This window comes from Kockovaella imperatae (assembly GCF_002102565.1).
Source record: "Kockovaella imperatae strain NRRL Y-17943 chromosome Unknown BD324scaffold_7, whole genome shotgun sequence".
Classification (NCBI taxonomy): domain Eukaryota; kingdom Fungi; phylum Basidiomycota; class Tremellomycetes; order Tremellales; family Cuniculitremaceae; genus Kockovaella; species Kockovaella imperatae.
This window is the reverse complement of record NW_019028947.1, coordinates 452,228-467,266: the sequence shown is the minus strand read 5'-3', so window position 1 is coordinate 467,266 and position 15,039 is coordinate 452,228. Positions and strand designations below refer to the sequence as shown.

At 52.7% G+C, this 15,039-nt stretch overlaps 8 protein-coding genes across 8 annotated transcripts; 4 read left to right on the top strand and 4 right to left on the bottom strand.

Moving 5' to 3' along the window:
- Positions 1-231: 231 nt before the first annotated feature.
- On the top strand, positions 232-4,076 carry BD324DRAFT_466949 (hypothetical protein). Its single transcript, XM_022012865.1, has 3 exons — positions 232-2,141; positions 2,177-3,428; positions 3,467-4,076. The coding sequence occupies exons 1-3, from the start codon at positions 490-492 to the stop codon at positions 3,623-3,625; spliced, it is 3,063 nt and encodes a 1,020-aa protein (XP_021870843.1). The 5' UTR covers positions 232-489; the 3' UTR covers positions 3,626-4,076.
- On the top strand, positions 3,989-4,642 carry BD324DRAFT_651258 (hypothetical protein; the record flags this gene model as incomplete). Its single annotated transcript, XM_022018301.1, has 2 exons — positions 3,989-4,454; positions 4,494-4,642. The coding sequence occupies 2 exons, from the start codon at positions 3,989-3,991 to the stop codon at positions 4,640-4,642; spliced, it is 615 nt and encodes a 204-aa protein (XP_021870842.1).
- Positions 4,643-5,757: 1,115 nt separating this feature from the next.
- Positions 5,758-7,624, bottom strand: BD324DRAFT_675372 (hypothetical protein; the record flags this gene model as incomplete). Its single annotated transcript, XM_022018951.1, has 8 exons — positions 5,758-6,430; positions 6,472-6,626; positions 6,679-6,788; positions 6,831-6,898; positions 6,938-7,043; positions 7,105-7,375; positions 7,430-7,504; positions 7,540-7,624. 8 exons carry the CDS (start codon positions 7,622-7,624, stop codon positions 6,176-6,178), a joined length of 1,125 nt encoding a protein of 374 aa, XP_021870841.1. The 3' UTR covers positions 5,758-6,175.
- An 81-nt stretch (positions 7,625-7,705) lies between these two features.
- Positions 7,706-10,767, bottom strand: BD324DRAFT_627120 (putative exocyst complex subunit Sec15). The gene is made up of 14 exons (XM_022015966.1): positions 10,605-10,767; positions 10,395-10,562; positions 10,227-10,346; positions 10,041-10,184; positions 9,705-9,999; positions 9,547-9,668; positions 9,222-9,506; positions 9,079-9,180; positions 8,930-9,039; positions 8,752-8,893; positions 8,561-8,715; positions 8,219-8,522; positions 8,040-8,180; positions 7,706-8,001 (listed from the first exon to the last, which is right to left on the bottom strand). The coding sequence occupies exons 1-14, from the start codon at positions 10,662-10,664 to the stop codon at positions 7,792-7,794; spliced, it is 2,358 nt and encodes a 785-aa protein (XP_021870840.1). The 5' UTR covers positions 10,665-10,767; the 3' UTR covers positions 7,706-7,791.
- Positions 10,741-11,361, top strand: BD324DRAFT_651254 (putative transcriptional elongation regulator; the record flags this gene model as incomplete). Its single annotated transcript, XM_022018300.1, has 5 exons — positions 10,741-10,781; positions 10,836-11,005; positions 11,059-11,104; positions 11,168-11,290; positions 11,331-11,361. 5 exons carry the CDS (start codon positions 10,741-10,743, stop codon positions 11,359-11,361), a joined length of 411 nt encoding a protein of 136 aa, XP_021870839.1.
- An 83-nt stretch (positions 11,362-11,444) lies between these two features.
- BD324DRAFT_580035 (ribonuclease E inhibitor RraA/Dimethylmenaquinone methyltransferase) lies at positions 11,445-12,428 on the bottom strand (the record flags this gene model as incomplete). The annotated part of the gene is made up of 6 exons (XM_022013422.1): positions 11,445-11,768; positions 11,817-11,938; positions 11,986-12,034; positions 12,083-12,130; positions 12,187-12,309; positions 12,366-12,428. Coding segments are annotated over 6 exons (729 nt in total), but the record flags the coding sequence as incomplete, so codon positions are not given.
- Positions 12,429-12,556: 128 nt separating this feature from the next.
- On the top strand, positions 12,557-13,788 carry BD324DRAFT_681534 (P-loop containing nucleoside triphosphate hydrolase protein; the record flags this gene model as incomplete). Its single annotated transcript, XM_022019124.1, has 6 exons — positions 12,557-12,624; positions 12,677-12,775; positions 12,826-12,864; positions 12,906-13,149; positions 13,192-13,531; positions 13,577-13,788. 6 exons carry the CDS (start codon positions 12,557-12,559, stop codon positions 13,678-13,680), a joined length of 894 nt encoding a protein of 297 aa, XP_021870837.1. The 3' UTR covers positions 13,681-13,788.
- On the bottom strand, positions 13,788-15,011 carry BD324DRAFT_627102 (NUDIX hydrolase domain-like protein). Its single transcript, XM_022015965.1, has 5 exons — positions 14,671-15,011; positions 14,401-14,595; positions 14,224-14,361; positions 14,067-14,180; positions 13,788-14,012 (listed from the first exon to the last, which is right to left on the bottom strand). Exons 1-5 carry the CDS (start codon positions 14,834-14,836, stop codon positions 13,837-13,839), a joined length of 789 nt encoding a protein of 262 aa, XP_021870836.1. The 5' UTR covers positions 14,837-15,011; the 3' UTR covers positions 13,788-13,836.
- Between the last annotated feature and the right edge of the window lie 28 nt (positions 15,012-15,039).

Below are 15,039 nucleotides of genomic sequence, written 5' to 3'. Positions count from 1 at the left end.
GAGTCATTCTGGTGATCCTTATAGTCGCTTGGACCTCCTTCTGTGTCACCTATATACTCTCTGCCCTCCCTTTCACAGCGTACATTCTACAAACACCGCTGACGCAAGATTCCTCCCCCTTTCACAGCTCTCGCCTCTGTGTCAGAAACTCCTCGACCATCAAGTCACCCTCGACATCGGCGCCTTCTATTCCTCTTCTCTCTTCCCCCCCCTCTCTCTCTCTCTGTGTATCTTTAACCCCCTCTCACTCGAATCACCATAACACCCGCACCCATCTTCTCCTCTCCTTCCCCTTCTTCAGCCTCTGCCGCTGGTCCTTCTCCACGGTCGACCACTTCGTCCAAGTCTTCACCCGCCTCAAGTGGGACTTCGACAAGTACAAAACTTCGACCGCTCCTTCCCAAACCAGCGGCCGCTTCCACTACATCTGGTACATCCTCGGCGGTAGCTGCTAGAGCTGCATCAGCCAGTGTAAAGAAGCCTGGAAAGATGGAAAAGCCGACTTGGAAGACGGGACCTGGGTCCAAAAAGGGACCATTCACAGTGGATTCAGGGGGCGGAGGAGGTCAAGCAACAACGAGACAACAACCAACCCTGCCTGCTAATGTCGATAGTAATCATGTCAGAAGACCTACGCCTCGAGACGTCCCTCCACCGATGCGCCGATCGAACCCTCCAACTCCCAACATGTCACCCAGTGGTTCTCGAATGGGCAGTATGAATGTGGGATCAAGTAGTCGAAGCAGGGAAGGATCAATCTATTTCCCAGATCAAGCTTCCATCGCCACCAATTCAGCTCCAGTAACACCTTTTGATCTTGCCCTCGCGTCCAGTGCTGCTAGTAGCGGAGGTTTGTACTATACACCTGCTCAGGCTTCCCCATTGTCCTCTTCCTTTCCAGTGGTCTCCAAACCTCATCCGTTGTCAGGCTCTACCACACCATTGGACCCGCCCCCGTCCTCTTGGTACTTCCAGAATGCGCAGCCTCCATCCGCCGGCGGCAATCAGGACTGGATGAATACCCAGCTTGCGCCTCCACCGTTGGAAGATCCCGGACTAGACCCATCGGTCTTCGAGGCATTGGCGGAACTCGTGCGGTCTCAATCAACGGTCCCAGTGCCAGCGCCAGCGCCTGTCCCTGCTCCGCCCCCACCGCCGCCGATGCAGCAGCAACTTGCTCCTGGTTTATTCCCGCAAGGATCTGCCGAGAGCATGCTCAGTCGTTTGATGGCTCAGAAGCAAACTGAGCAGTATGTCCCGCCACCGAATCACAATCAGTTCCCCATGGCTCCAACCTGGCCCGCAGCTCCCGCTCAGACTGCTCAAACTACACCATCCAGTGTCCCCTCTTATGCTTCCAGCAGCACCCTGTCCAACTCCTTCAAGACACCTTTTGCGCCGCAGAGGGCTGAAGCGCCCACGCTGCCCAGTTCAGCTCATCCGAGTCCCCGTAGTTTTCACAACTCACCTGCCTCCTCTGCTGGACCTTCTTCAGTCCAAGCGCAGCCCAACCTTTTGGCAAATCTTCCACCGATCCCTGCCGGCTTCTCACTGGAGCAGTTGTCACAATTTGGAAGTGCCGGATTGGAAATGGCCATTCGAGTTGGCATGGGCATTGGCATGAGTCTTGGGCAACAAGCGCAACAGGCTCAGCAAGCCTTCTCGACCCAGCCGTCTTCCATCGCAGACACCACTCCATCATCCGTTGCGTCACCACCGAAACCGCGTCCACCTCCAAAGTCGAGTAATATTGTTTCAGACATTTTGAATGATCAACTGTTCAAGAAGGCTACTACACCGCTCAGCAGGCCAATGTCCCGTCGACCATCACGAGAGCGTGGTGGTAGTCCTGTTTTGACTTCAGCGCTGTCTCCGGAGGAAGCGGCGAAGAAGGATCCGCTTGCGACTCAGGTCTGGAAGGCTTACGCGCAGAATCGAGAGAATCTGCCAAATGGGGCGAGAATGGAGAACTTGACCTGGCGGTTGATGCATCTAACCCTGAAGAAACAGGAAGATGCCGCTGCTGCTCAGTCAATCAAGACGGAGGACGAGGAGACGGATGAGCTCAAGGCACTGCCAGAACAGGAGCGAGGGCGGAGCAAGGGGAAATCGAGAGTCGTTGGTTTCGGAGACAAGTCAGAGTGAGTCACGTTTGATGTCAATTGCTGACTTTCAGCTCGATGGAGATGGATTGGCGCGCACAGAGCCGATCTCGGTCCCGTATGGCAATGGACTGGCGAGCTCAGTCACGATCACGTTCAAGGCCTGCCTTCACAGGTAATCGCTCAGCCCTCGTGGCCGGAGATGAGGCGCACGCACACAATCTGTTGGCTCAGACCATGCCCAGTACAGCCCCATCGGCGTCTTGGTCACAGTCCACCATCACGCCATCAAGCATCAAACCTCAAATGCCTAACGTTGCTCCTTCTACGATGCCCGTGACGAACGCTTTTCCCTCGGCGGATCTCTTTGCAAGCTCGGCACCGGTGGACCAAGTCGAGTTTGGTGATCAGCTCCAGCAGCTCATGCTGTCGATGACTAGCAATCCGCTCCATATCGCACCAACTCTCCCCGGTATTTCCGGACCCGGTCTCTACTCTCAAACAGAGGAGAACTACCATCCACAGTATGGATACCTCCCGCGACGAGTGCGAAAGACCAGTTTCGATCACACTCTTCGACCTACAGAAGAGGACCTTATGCCGCCACCTGCAAATCCTCGGAAGCGTCATGCTGAGGCATCGCCCCATCGTCGTGCCGGTTCCGACTTCCCCAGCGCAAACTTTACGTTCAACTATCCGAGCTCGTACGATAATCTCTTCGACATGGCAGGTAGCGCGAGCGTAGCGGACTCATGGACCAGCGCACCTGCAAGTACAGTACCTTCGACTTACAATTCGCCAGCCCCAACCCTGGACCCTGCGACTGCCGTAGAGCTCGCCAATCAAGTAGCGAATCAATCCACTGAGAGCCCGTTCGACTTTCAACAGCTCATGCACATGTACCTCAATGCCAATGCCACTGCCTCACCATTCACTCACATCAACCCGTCTCAGATTCTCGGATCAATTCCTCCTCATTTACTGCCAAATGGTGGAGAGCCCAGTCCAGCCTCACCGCCTGTGTCTTCGCCATCGGTCCAGCCTACGCCTCAGGCCTCTGTCAGGCCACTGCCAAAAGTGCTCGGAGGCAAGCCTGTCGAGGTCAAGCGGCCCCCGCCAAGATCCAACAGTTCGCCAAACCTCCAGGGACTTCGAGCTCTGTCAAAAGCTGCCTCCCCTGAGGCACCATCTGACGATAGCCCGGGCAGTATCATGCATCCTGAAGGTAGTGGAACGATGTGTTCGAATTGTCAGAGTACGGTGACTCCATTGTGGCGACGGGACGCGGAGGGGCATCCGCTGTGTAATGCGTGTGGTCTGTTCTACGTGAGTGCGGTAAAAGAGTCTGCGCTGACCATGATCAGAAATTGCACGGCGTGGTCCGGCCGCTCTCTCTCAAGACTGATGTGATCAAGAAGAGGTGGGGCAAATTCAATGATTTGATGGCTGACATACAGGAATCGAACGTCCAATCCCAAAGACACCCCTTCTCGTCGGAGCTCGACCAAGTCAAAGTCGACTAGACCTTTGTCGATGTCTGCTGGGAAAAAAGTGCGACGAGTATCCGACGGTGACGACACGGGATCCGAAGATAATTCTGGACCGTCCTTCTCGATGACATCGTTATGATGGCTCGGCGTGGTTTAGTGTATGACTCTTGTATCCTTCTCTCAATATAGACGCTTATAGACGGACTGCTTCTTGGATCATTCTGCGTGACGGTTCTCATCGTTGTAAGAAAAGACAGTCGGATTTTCCTGGACTCTGGGTCAACCAATTTTACTTTTAATTTTGACTTGGTTCTCATTTTCAGAAAGTCTCCTCGCTGTTGTGATGCAATATTTGACTCAATCTTGACAACGAATTCCGAGTTGGGTCATTCAGCCATGCGTCCAGGACCTTCGCCTTTCCTCCTGCTCCGCTTGCATCGAGCGTCACTAGCGTCTCAACGCCGAGCAAATTCCACTTTCAATCCGAATCCTGAAGGATTATCGTATTGGGCACGGTTTCGACCAGCTCTCCCGACCGTCATAGCGTGGACGATTATCACTTCTCTCGCTGCCCAAATGTTGACCATCAAGACAACATCACTAGAATTCAAAGTGAAAGCGACGCAACAGATACACAGCTTGGAAAGGATGATTGAACGGGTCAGATTGGGTGAAGAATTAAGTGATTCTGAGATACGGCAAGAGTTGGAATTGGTTGGCCTGAGAGAAAGAAGAAAGGTGGAGATTGGTACCGATGGGAAGGCCGAAGAGTATAGAAAAGTTAGCTGGAGAGAAGCTCTGATGGGCAGAAAAGGAAAGAGGAAACAAACCAACGAAGAGGTTGAACAGGAGTTCAGAGATTGTAAGCGAGATTCATCGATCTCGGCACTGACAAACGCAGTCATGTCGAGCGTGGAAGATATACAGCCTTCGCCCAGGCCTTTCACGATAACCCCAGCTCAGGTGGAGAATAATGTCGGTCGAGATACACAGCCTGTTCCGTCGCCAGGCAATCGTAGTCGTAAAGCTCCAACGGGCATGTTCATGTAACATGCACTCTCAGAGCCGCTTGACATCATCCTTTCTGCCTCGTGGCCCGCTCGCTAAGCCAGGACCTAGTATGAATCTGTCCTCAAGACTTCTTCATCATCCTCACCTGTATCAGCCGCATTCTCACCTCAGCATGGACCAAATATACCGAGCCAAGCTCACTGCTGATCCTCCGAAACTGCCTGAAGTTCCACAAGTTACAATACGGTCCGTGCCCCCGGTCTCAAGCAATCCCGTAAGCTTGTCAATCAACTTTTCTCCCTCTGCACCGTTCATGCCCGCGGAGGAGATCAAGGGGGAACCCGTGACTCGCCAGGCCGAGCGCGAATCCCCCGCAAGACCCAAGCTCAGTACCGTCGAGCCTAACATGAAGAGATACTCGCGATACTTTCAGATTCACGGTCGGCCTCATCCTCTGCTCTGGGTCTGTCTCGCTCTCAGTCTAATCGCTTTGATCCTGGGAATTCCGAAAGGCTATCTGCCGACATTGACGGGACGACACAGGGCTTTGAGGGTTAGGCAGGAGACTGATTCGCATGCTGATCCTTATTAGCAAAAGGAAGAATTGTTAGCTCGGCAAGCACACCTGCTCCGACAGCTGTCTATGCTCTTGCCTCCGCCTCTAGCTCACCCCATCGACATGAGCATCCAAATGCCTTCCAGAGGCTTTCGATCGCCTCATGTTGCCATGGACGGCTGGAGATTCTGGACGTCACATGCTGCTCAACCAGATGGGGCCCGTTGGTGGTCGATCGAAGAACTGGGAGATGGAGCGAGTCTGATGAGAAGTCGATACGGGGAGCATGAGCGAGAGATCTGGATCTTATCGGAGGGCAATGATCCGGATGATGAGCAAAGTGAGCGAGTTTGAAGGCGGATTCAGTGTCATACTCGCTGAGCTGCATGTGGCAGTGAATAAGTCAATCATGGCCGCTCTGACGCATGCTCTGCTGCTACGAGACCAGGCAACACGCGAGAGGGATCAACTCAAGCTCGGCGCCGTCCAGCATCGCTGGGCGCAAACTTTGCCCGGAGACCTCGAGGATGCACAGGGAGATCATCTCGAGAAGGCGGTACGTGATCGGGAGTGGGATCGATTGGAAGAGGCGCGTCGGGAGCTGAAGCACAAGTATGAGGCGGTTGGCGAAAGGGAGAAGGATGTTTCTACGAGAGAGCAGTGGGTTCTAGATGAGATGAAGTGAGTGAACAGTCCGGAGCTCCGTGCTTAGAATCTAGACGAATCAGCGATAGGAGGCAGTCAGTCAACTTTGCAAGTCTTGCCTTGAACCAGCTGACACATTAGATTTCAGCGCGCACGCTCTCGAACTGAACCTAGAGGAGAGGATCACGGAACGTCTCAAGTCTTATCGGCATCATTTGCCAGATCTGGAGCCCGTTGAGGTGCCAGAGGCGTGATTTCGCGGATGCGGAGGTCTGCCAAACAGAGTGTCGACATACTTGGATCTATATATCACCTAATCGCTACATACATATCTGTCGTACGCTCACCGAAAGTATCGATGCCATCTTTATCTATCTGCCTTTTGACATTTGCCGGACTTGGTCTTCGTTCAAGGAGGATCCACGACCATGTGTTCTCTTACCACTTTCCGTAGGGGTTCGAGAACCAAGATATGTAGGTAGACTCTCTTCCACCGATCGGAGATTAGCTCCGCTCGCTGTTGGGGCAGAGGATGGACCGGGAGGAGGGAAAGATGCGAGAAGATTTTGGAAAGCATTTTCGTCAGGACCTGGTGTGACGACATTGTCTCGCTTCAGCTGCTTGACCTGTAGTGATCAGCAGGTGCTCCATCGGCACTTGAGCTCACTTGATCCCGCGTGAGTGTGAAAAGAGACTCAGGCAGTTTTTCCAGGAAGAAGCCTTGGATCATGCCGACCCAATACGGTAGGGACAAGATCAGTCTTCGCCCCTCTAGCCCAGAATATTTGAGAGTGAGTTTCATGATCTCCTTATAAGGCATGACTAGAGCGACGAGTCAGCTTGTACCACAGCTTGAAGTCAAGAAGCTACCCACCTCGCGGGCCGCCGGCCTCGATGACCTTTCCTCCGACTCGCTTGATCACTTCCGGGTCATCTCTACAGGCGATCTCTACAGCTCTCGCCACATCCCCCGCGTACACCGGCCTAGAACGTTGTAAACCGTCGGTGAGCGAGTTCCCAACTCACTGGAATTTTGTCGTTCCGCCTCCAAAGACGGGTAGGAACGGCAAGAACTTGGCGAGGGAGGCGAATCGCTAGAGCAAGATCAGAGCACGACTTAGTATTCAACTCACAGTGAAGAACGAGTCGCCTGGGCCGAATATAATTGACGGTCGAATGATGGTAGATGTCGGATCGGCGCTCAAGAAAGCCTTCTCCGCAGCTGCTTTCGTCCGGGCGCTTAAAGTCGATGAAGATGAGCTAGATGTTCGGTACCCTGATAGAGTGGAGTTGAACATACTATGGCGTTTCACCATTGCTATCTGAACCGATGGCACTGATTAATACCTTTCTCTTGACACCTTGATCCATGGCCGCTTGGAGCACTCGTTCAGCTCCACGCTGTTGGATCTCTACCATTTGAGATGCCGAGGCGGACAGTAACCCGACCATTGAGACTACGGCATCTGCATCCTTCAATACATCTTTCAACGGGGCAGTATTGGTCGAAGAGAGATCATAGGAGACGGGAGGCAGGATCTGGGACCCGAGATGGGTGAGGCGGTGATGGACTGCGAGACGATGACACTATTAGTCAAGCCAGACGATCCTTTACGGCATCTCACGCTTCTCTGGATGTCTTGATACCAGGACGATCCGATTCTTTGGATCTATGACCAGCGCCTTGGCGATGTACGAAGCTGATCTCTCAGATGTGCACATGTGCGATGCTCACCTAGGAATCCAGCGCCCACGAGAACGATCTTCCGACTCGATGATCGTCCTACCGCGGAGGTGGAAGCGAGTCGCCGAGACAGCATACTGCTGGCCATGGCTGCAGATGCACGTCGAAGGGATTCGAAGACGCAGATGCTATGTGATCGATGATGATCGTCATTAGAAATGACGTGAATGATTTTTGACATACCCGAGACCGGGATGTGTCTATAATATTTACAACCTAGATACAGATCCCCGCTGTGACGACTCATCTTGTCAACCTTCCGACCTCGTCCGCTTCTTTGCGCCTCTTCTCCGCTCTCATCTGTGCTTGAGTCGTATTTGAGGTGCCGAATCCCCTTGAGAGCTTCAATAAGATCGTACTGAGCCTGGCGGGCTTTACGGCGGAGTAAGAGATGGACCGGATAGAAGGCTCCAGATAGCCCGATACAGCGTCCGAGAGGATAATGTTGATGGTCTGGCCACGTCAGCGACGCAGAGAAGGAGATTACCCACCTGTTTGACCTCATCGAACACAGAATCCAGCTCTTTCCGGTCTAAACGCTTAATTTCAATCTCGATGAAGGACACATCGCCCATTATGCTGGCGAGAGCAGACTCGTTGTATCTAGGTACAGTTTGGCCACACAGAAGACCCTAAGGCATCTCAGCACCAGCCGCTGCGCAGCACTCACCATCAACCAATTGTTGATCCTCGAAAGCGCACTCTTATATGCTCTTGTCTTAATTGACTCGTTCAAACCGAGCAGGACCGAGTCCACATAAGCAGTCAGGAAAGTGATCATTTCAAAGACGTAGGTACTGGGCTCCCCGGCGGTCGATTGCGGTCTTGCTGGCAGCCAGTCGTACTCGGCGAGTTCGAAGAAGGAATCTAGCTTGGAAGCAATTACGGAGTCGATTCGCGACTCGGCGGTTGTGAGGGCAGACTTGAAAGACTCGGACGATTTCAGTTTGACAGGACCGCCTCGCTGTGTAGCTCTGGGACGATATCAGCTTGACGCGCTTGCAGAACCTACCTCAGGCCCATGAGCACCGTCTCGAGCTCGTCACACGCCGTCGCAAAGTGTTCGATGTTGACGACGATCTGGGCAATCTGCGAAAGATTCGACATCGCCGTGAGTCGTTTGATTATCTGTGCGCTGACATGATCTGTCAAGAGATCATCGAGAGACTAAAGATTCAGCGAGATTGGTGGCGGCTATCTCACCTTGCGCAAGACCTCGTCAATGTTGACGTGCTGTTGGTCTACTCCGTCCGTGAATTGATAGAATTGATCGACAAAATTACGAATGTTGATACAGCACATGGGATACGTCTGAGAGAACGGCATGGACTGAGGGAAGCTCTGCCTAACATGTCAGCTTTGCCCAGCGGCTGGCGCGTACGTTGCCAGAGATTCTGCCTCTCCAGTCGCAAGCCAGCAGACACTTGAGAGTTGATCGAACTCCATCTGATCGTTCACCATCATTGGCTGATTGTCGTCCTCCGTGACGATCTGGACGAGTAAGAAGACGCTCGCCGTTTGTGCACTCACTTGATCAAAGTCTATGCTGAATTTGCGTAGCAGAAGCTCGGAGTATCGCTCGAAGAGCGTGATCAAGAGACCATTCAATGCGTCCACCTCATACCCATAGCCCTAGGCTCATAAGCAAAAGCATCGTGAGCTGTGAAGCTCACCTCCAGAGTCTGAACGAATAGCAAGACATTCCCCTTGCATCCCAAGAACACCTCAGGCTCCTCACATCCCTTCAGACCTTGACCCATGATGTCGACTATCCGTTTACACATCTCATCCCAGAGCTCATCGACATCAAGCCGTGTCCGGAAGTCCGGAGACGTCTCCAAGACGTGATGTTCGATGATGAAGAATCCGACCAGTTCTTGCATCAAGGTCGGGAGGATGTTGACAAGATTGGCTGGCGTGACGGACGTCCGCGAGGAGAGAATGAGGTTGGCTTGGGTCTGGAAAGCAATAAGTCTGGGCAAATGGCCGCCGACGCACCTTTCTGTCCTCCTGATAGTTCTTCTGTAACTCTGACTTGACCCCTAGCGCCTCGTATATGTGCATACACTGGAACAGTGGCTTGAAGTCCATCTTGACAGTCTCATTATTCAGTGCGTCGACTGCAGTGTTAGCATAAAGCGACACTCTCAACCTACACTCTAATCTCTCGTTGTACACCATTTCCAACGCTCCGCCCACACGAGCGAGCTTGACACCGCCTTCTTTCTCCCTCTTCGTCCTCCATCGCTTTATCCTCGAGCTCATGTGCTCCAGAGCCAATTTGCCGACTCGTGCACCAGATTCTCGAACTTCAAATAGCCAAGATTTCGTGGAAGCTGTGACGGCATCTTTGATAGCGACTCGAAGGGATGGCAGGGAAGAGGACAAGTGGGTGTAGAACGGAGTCTGAGAGATGGATTGGGGGGGAACCAGCAGGAGATCATCAAGCATCTGCGAGTCATCAGCAAGTCTCAGGCAACAACCAGCCTAACCCTCAACGCTCCCCAATATTTGCCCTCACGGATCATCTCCCCGACTCTGTGAACCAGATCCAAGAGTCGTAGGCATGTCTGCAGGGTTTCTATAGCATCATCCATATTCCGAGCCACCTTCTTCTGCTCCAACAGTGCGCGTTTCTGCTCTCATAGGTGAGCCTCACCGCACAAGATGACACTCGCCTTTTCGCCCAAGGACCTGCCAACATCTCCCATCTGCCCATCAAGCTCCCCTATACGCCTCTTTATCTGGCCTGTTCCTTGACGAATTGTCAAAAGTGTTGATACGGACGATACAAAATCCTTCGAATGAGTCAGGCGTCATCGGTCGTCTAGTCGCTAGTCTCCCACCTCGTAATTGCCCTCGCATATCTGTTGAATTTCCTTCTCCTTCTCCTCTACAAATGTGTCCAAGCTTCTCAGATATATCTGCTCCGAGTCCGTATCTTGGACAGACTTGATCAGTGGTGCTATAGCTTCGAGATTTTCAGCCGTAGACGACGTCGGATCAAGCGTGATCTGGACATGAGGTCAGACAGGAAGTGGATGACCGCAACCCACCTGGGCGAGCTGCAGCTCCAGCTCTGCAGAAGTAAAAGTCGGTCGTTTCTGTCGTATCATCGTGCTCTATTTAGCATGTCTATCGTCCTTCACTTCAAGAGGATGTGAGAGTTAGGACTCCAGGACCACCGTGCAAATGACCGTGACTTCGGTTGTCAGGGATGCCGTAATCGCAAAGTTCGAGGTTTGACCGTGTTCTGTCTTTCTGTTATCTAATAGCGCACATCCAAGGAGGGGGTCCAAGACCAACGAGTCGATCGTGAAGACAGGCCGTATCCTTCTCTCAACCATGGCTGAGTCCGACTTTGTCCTGCTGGAGTCAGAGGACGGCTTTACATTCTCCGTGCCTCGAAAAGTCGCCTGTGCAAGCAACATTCTGAAGTCTATGCTGGACGAGGAGGGTGAGCGGGCCTGAGTTGTGAGGCTCGCGTCTTGTGGCCTGACATTCGCCCAGCTGCCTTCTCAGAGTCAACGACTAATTCTTGCAAGATCCAGTACCGGTACGTCCAGCTCGCCCGTCCCATCACCAATCTCGAGTGTCACTGACATCCCTCCCTTCTCAGCGGAGTCATCGTCCTCAAGATCGTCGAGTACCTCGCGTACAAGGTTCAGTATCAGGATGTGAATGCGGAGGATATCACAGAGGACTTCTCGGAGCGTATAGATCCATACATCGCTTTGGAACTGTGAGTCTTGCGGCGCAAATCAAACTAACCTTCCCCTCAGCTTGACCGCTGCAGATTTCCTCGATACATGACCATGGCATCCCAGCAACAGACATCATGTATCATTAGCCTTGTATGCCCTAAGGAGACTCTCCATATACCCAAGATACCGCTTCTACAATTGACCCGATCGCAATCTCGCCTTGACCCTCTCTTGAGCCTTCTCCCATTCTCTCCCTTTACTCAGCTCGTACCGTAACATCTGATCCTGCATCCGTTTCTTTTTCGCTTCATCAATGACCTGGCTGATCATGTCGCTTGGTATTGCTACGCAGCCGTCCACGTCGCATACAAGTATATCACCTGGATTGACGGTGGTACTTGGTGTAGGTTTGAATGGGTGAGAAGATTGAGCCGGTTGAAATGTCAACGGACAGGATAATCTCGCTGGACGGGTGAACGTGGATTGCGGGAGAGTGGAGTGAAAGCGTGCAAATACCTGAGGTAAGCGGTGAGCAGATCTCTCTAGATCTCGACCACAACATACTGGATAGCCAAGTTCTCGATGCTCTAGTAGATCCCTGGTGCCGCCATCAACAACTGTACCAAGCACCTTCCGTGAATGGGCAGATAGGGACAGATTCCCACCCCAGCAGGAGTTGACTGAGCCTGAAGTCGCATCAGCTGTAGTCCTTGCAGCGGAGTGGCTGTCTCACCTGGAGGAGCCTGGATGAGCATGATGTGGCCTGGAGGACATGCGTCGAGCTGAACGAGTTAGCGTGGGGAATAGGAGAGGGATGAGGCTCCTCCTACAAAGTGCTTGTCCGGTCGTTCAGGAGACGGATCATCCGCATATGTCATCTGCGTGATACTAGCTCAGTAGAGTAGGTCTACTTTCGTCGAACTGCACGACTCACGCGGACTGTAAATGCGGGACCAACGATCTTGTGCGTGCCTCGTTCCATTTCCGGAGAGAACATCTTTACATCTACTATGAGCCCACCGAGCTCCTGGCCTAAGGCAACAAGTGCATCGGAAATCTTGGTACCGAAGCTTGCATGAGTTCTCCCGTCATCTTGCGCAGTTAGGCGCTCACATCGCAGCTTGATAGCTTTTCGATTTCATGCAGAAGTTCTGGCGAGACTCCCATAACAAGAGTCCGGCGAAGCTGCGCGTCGCTCGGATCTGACTTGAGCTGATTCTAGCTAGGATGAAAGACACCAGTGAGCCGTGTGGATTATAAGACAATTTGACAACGTCTCTGTCTCTCTTGAGCTCATGAGAGCCATGCCTCTGACCGAACGGAGTGCGGAACGGGACAGAGCATCCCGAGGCATCGGACAAATTACGATGCCGTAAGAAATCAGTCACCATTGAGAGGTATGGCGACACACGACGTGGGTCTAGCAGCAATCCATATGGAGTGAGGATGAGCTCGTCTCGTACGCTTGGAGGTGACGATGATCTTGAGAGACTGGCGCAGAAGGTCGTTGCAAGGTACCATGAGTGAGTTCACCAAGACGATTTTCCCCGTCGCTAATAACCCTCATGTTCAGTACCCCGCCGGACAAAAGGCTCTTGGTATCCGTAGCAGGGTGAGACGTCCCATTCGAACAACGGCTTAGACGCTGCTCAGGATTCCGGGATCGGGCAAAAGCACTCTTGCATATCCCTTGACAGACCGTATAAACGCCTTGATATCCGGTCACGCACCTCTCCATCCATCTCATCTACGGCCTGACGAGCATATCGCCTCGCCGGACAAGAAAGCAGGGACGGGAAGCGACGAAGTGGCCATCTGTGTAGGACTGGATGGATGGCACTTGACGAGAGAGAAGCTGGACACGTTTCATGACCCAAAAGACGCTCATTGGCGCAGGGCGAGTCACCGCATTCCAGCCCTTTGACTGACAATGTTACAGGGAGCCCCGTTCACATTCGACCTCTCGTCATATTTGACGTTCTTACTGCATCTACGGCAGCCACTGCAGCCCAATCCCCCTGTGGGCATTCCTTTTCCGACATTTGATCATGCTCTGAAAGATCCACGACCGTCTCCTGTTCCCATCCTGCCCCGCCATCGAATCGTTGTCTTGGAGGGTCTATACACTCATCTCGCAATACCCGGATGGAAGGACTGCGCAGAGATGTATGACATTCGCGTGTGGGTGGATGTCGATCCATCTATAGCCAGAGGACGAGTCATCGAGAGGAACTTCAGAGCTGGGATCGTGAACGATCTCGATAGATGTGCCGAGCGAGGTGAGGCCGGTGTGCAGGCTCGATCAATTTGCTGACCAGTCCAAGTGGATGCGGTTGACATGGAGAACGCGAAGCTTATATTGGAAAACAGGATAGAGGCGACGGATGAAGTCCATCCGGAGGATGTACCGGGCAACCAGGACCCTTGATTTTGCGGCTGCGATCACTGTGCCTCGTCTTCTTTAAATGCATCAGTCTTAAGCAGCCCTCGATTGGGGAGACATGTCTTCTGAATCCTATTGCTTGCCCCTGTCCGTGATTACACAATGCTCAATGCATACCAGCGACCGCATCAACTCCCCTTATTATACCATCTTCAGAATCTCGCCCGTCTTTGGTCCGTTCTCCAAGACACTCGCCCTGACTTTGCCATTCCCCTTTCCATCCCAACCCTCCGCTCTAGACTTCTCCAGCATTTCATCCCACCACGGAAACAGAAGGTCTCTCGCGATGAGTCGGAACCAAGGAGTGAATGAGTTTTCTGCCACATAGCGTCAGGCGTCTGCAACAAGAGCACCTGTCACCTGTCACTCACGAGAGTCCGCAAACATGCCCTCCAGCTCTTCTTTTGAAACATATCTCGCATCGCTAACTTCGTTTGGGTTGAGCTCCAGGTCCACATCGGTCGAGCAGAAAAGAATGTAGTCGACTGTCGCAGCATGAGCTAGGCTGGTGGACTCATCACGGCTCACTCTCGTGTTCTCCCCAGAGGCCATCACTCGGCGCGAGGTAATGTATTCTCGTTAAGAAAGTGAAAATGTCCGGTGAGAGTTGAGAGGCTGGGATCCCAAGTTCATGTGGAAGTTTCCTGACAGCAGCCGCCCGAACGCCTGTAAGAGTTAGCTTATGTCGCTAGGTCCGAGACTCACCCTCTTGGTTCTCCTCCACCAGCTCTGTGCGCAGGTACAGTGGATGAGAGCAGCAGGTATTTGTCCACATGCCCGGAAACGTGATCTTCTCGTCGGCTCGCTTTTGAAGCAGTAAGCGTCCATCTGATGGACGGAAGAGGAAGACGGAGAAAGCTCGATGAAGCAGACCCTGTCTGATGGACTCCATCAGATGGCCTGATTCGACAAGTTTCAGCCTGGACCAACGCACCAGCGAGGAGAGTGAAACCTGGCGTCATTACGCTCACTCACACTGCTTCTTGCTCCCCTCTCCGTACGCTTCGTCCTTGTCATTTATCAAGATGCATCTCTCCTCCATCAACCTGACTTGCTCCTCATCATAGGCATCCAGATTGACCTGAGGGTTGAGGATGGTGATTGGCGGCTCGACCGCAGTCTGAGTGACGGTGGTGGACATGGCGCCTCGCTAATGGAAGCCCTGTATGATGTGGTGAATCTGAATGATTCTCTCGGGATGAAAGTACTAGTCGTAGATCTGCCAAGTTGATCCCAAGCTGTCAGAAGAGGTGTAGATAAATAGACAGATCCAGCCAAAAAGTTGATTCCCCAAAGTCAATAGTGATCTCGTGGATCGTCCCGACCCGAAAAATTTGCTTCCGT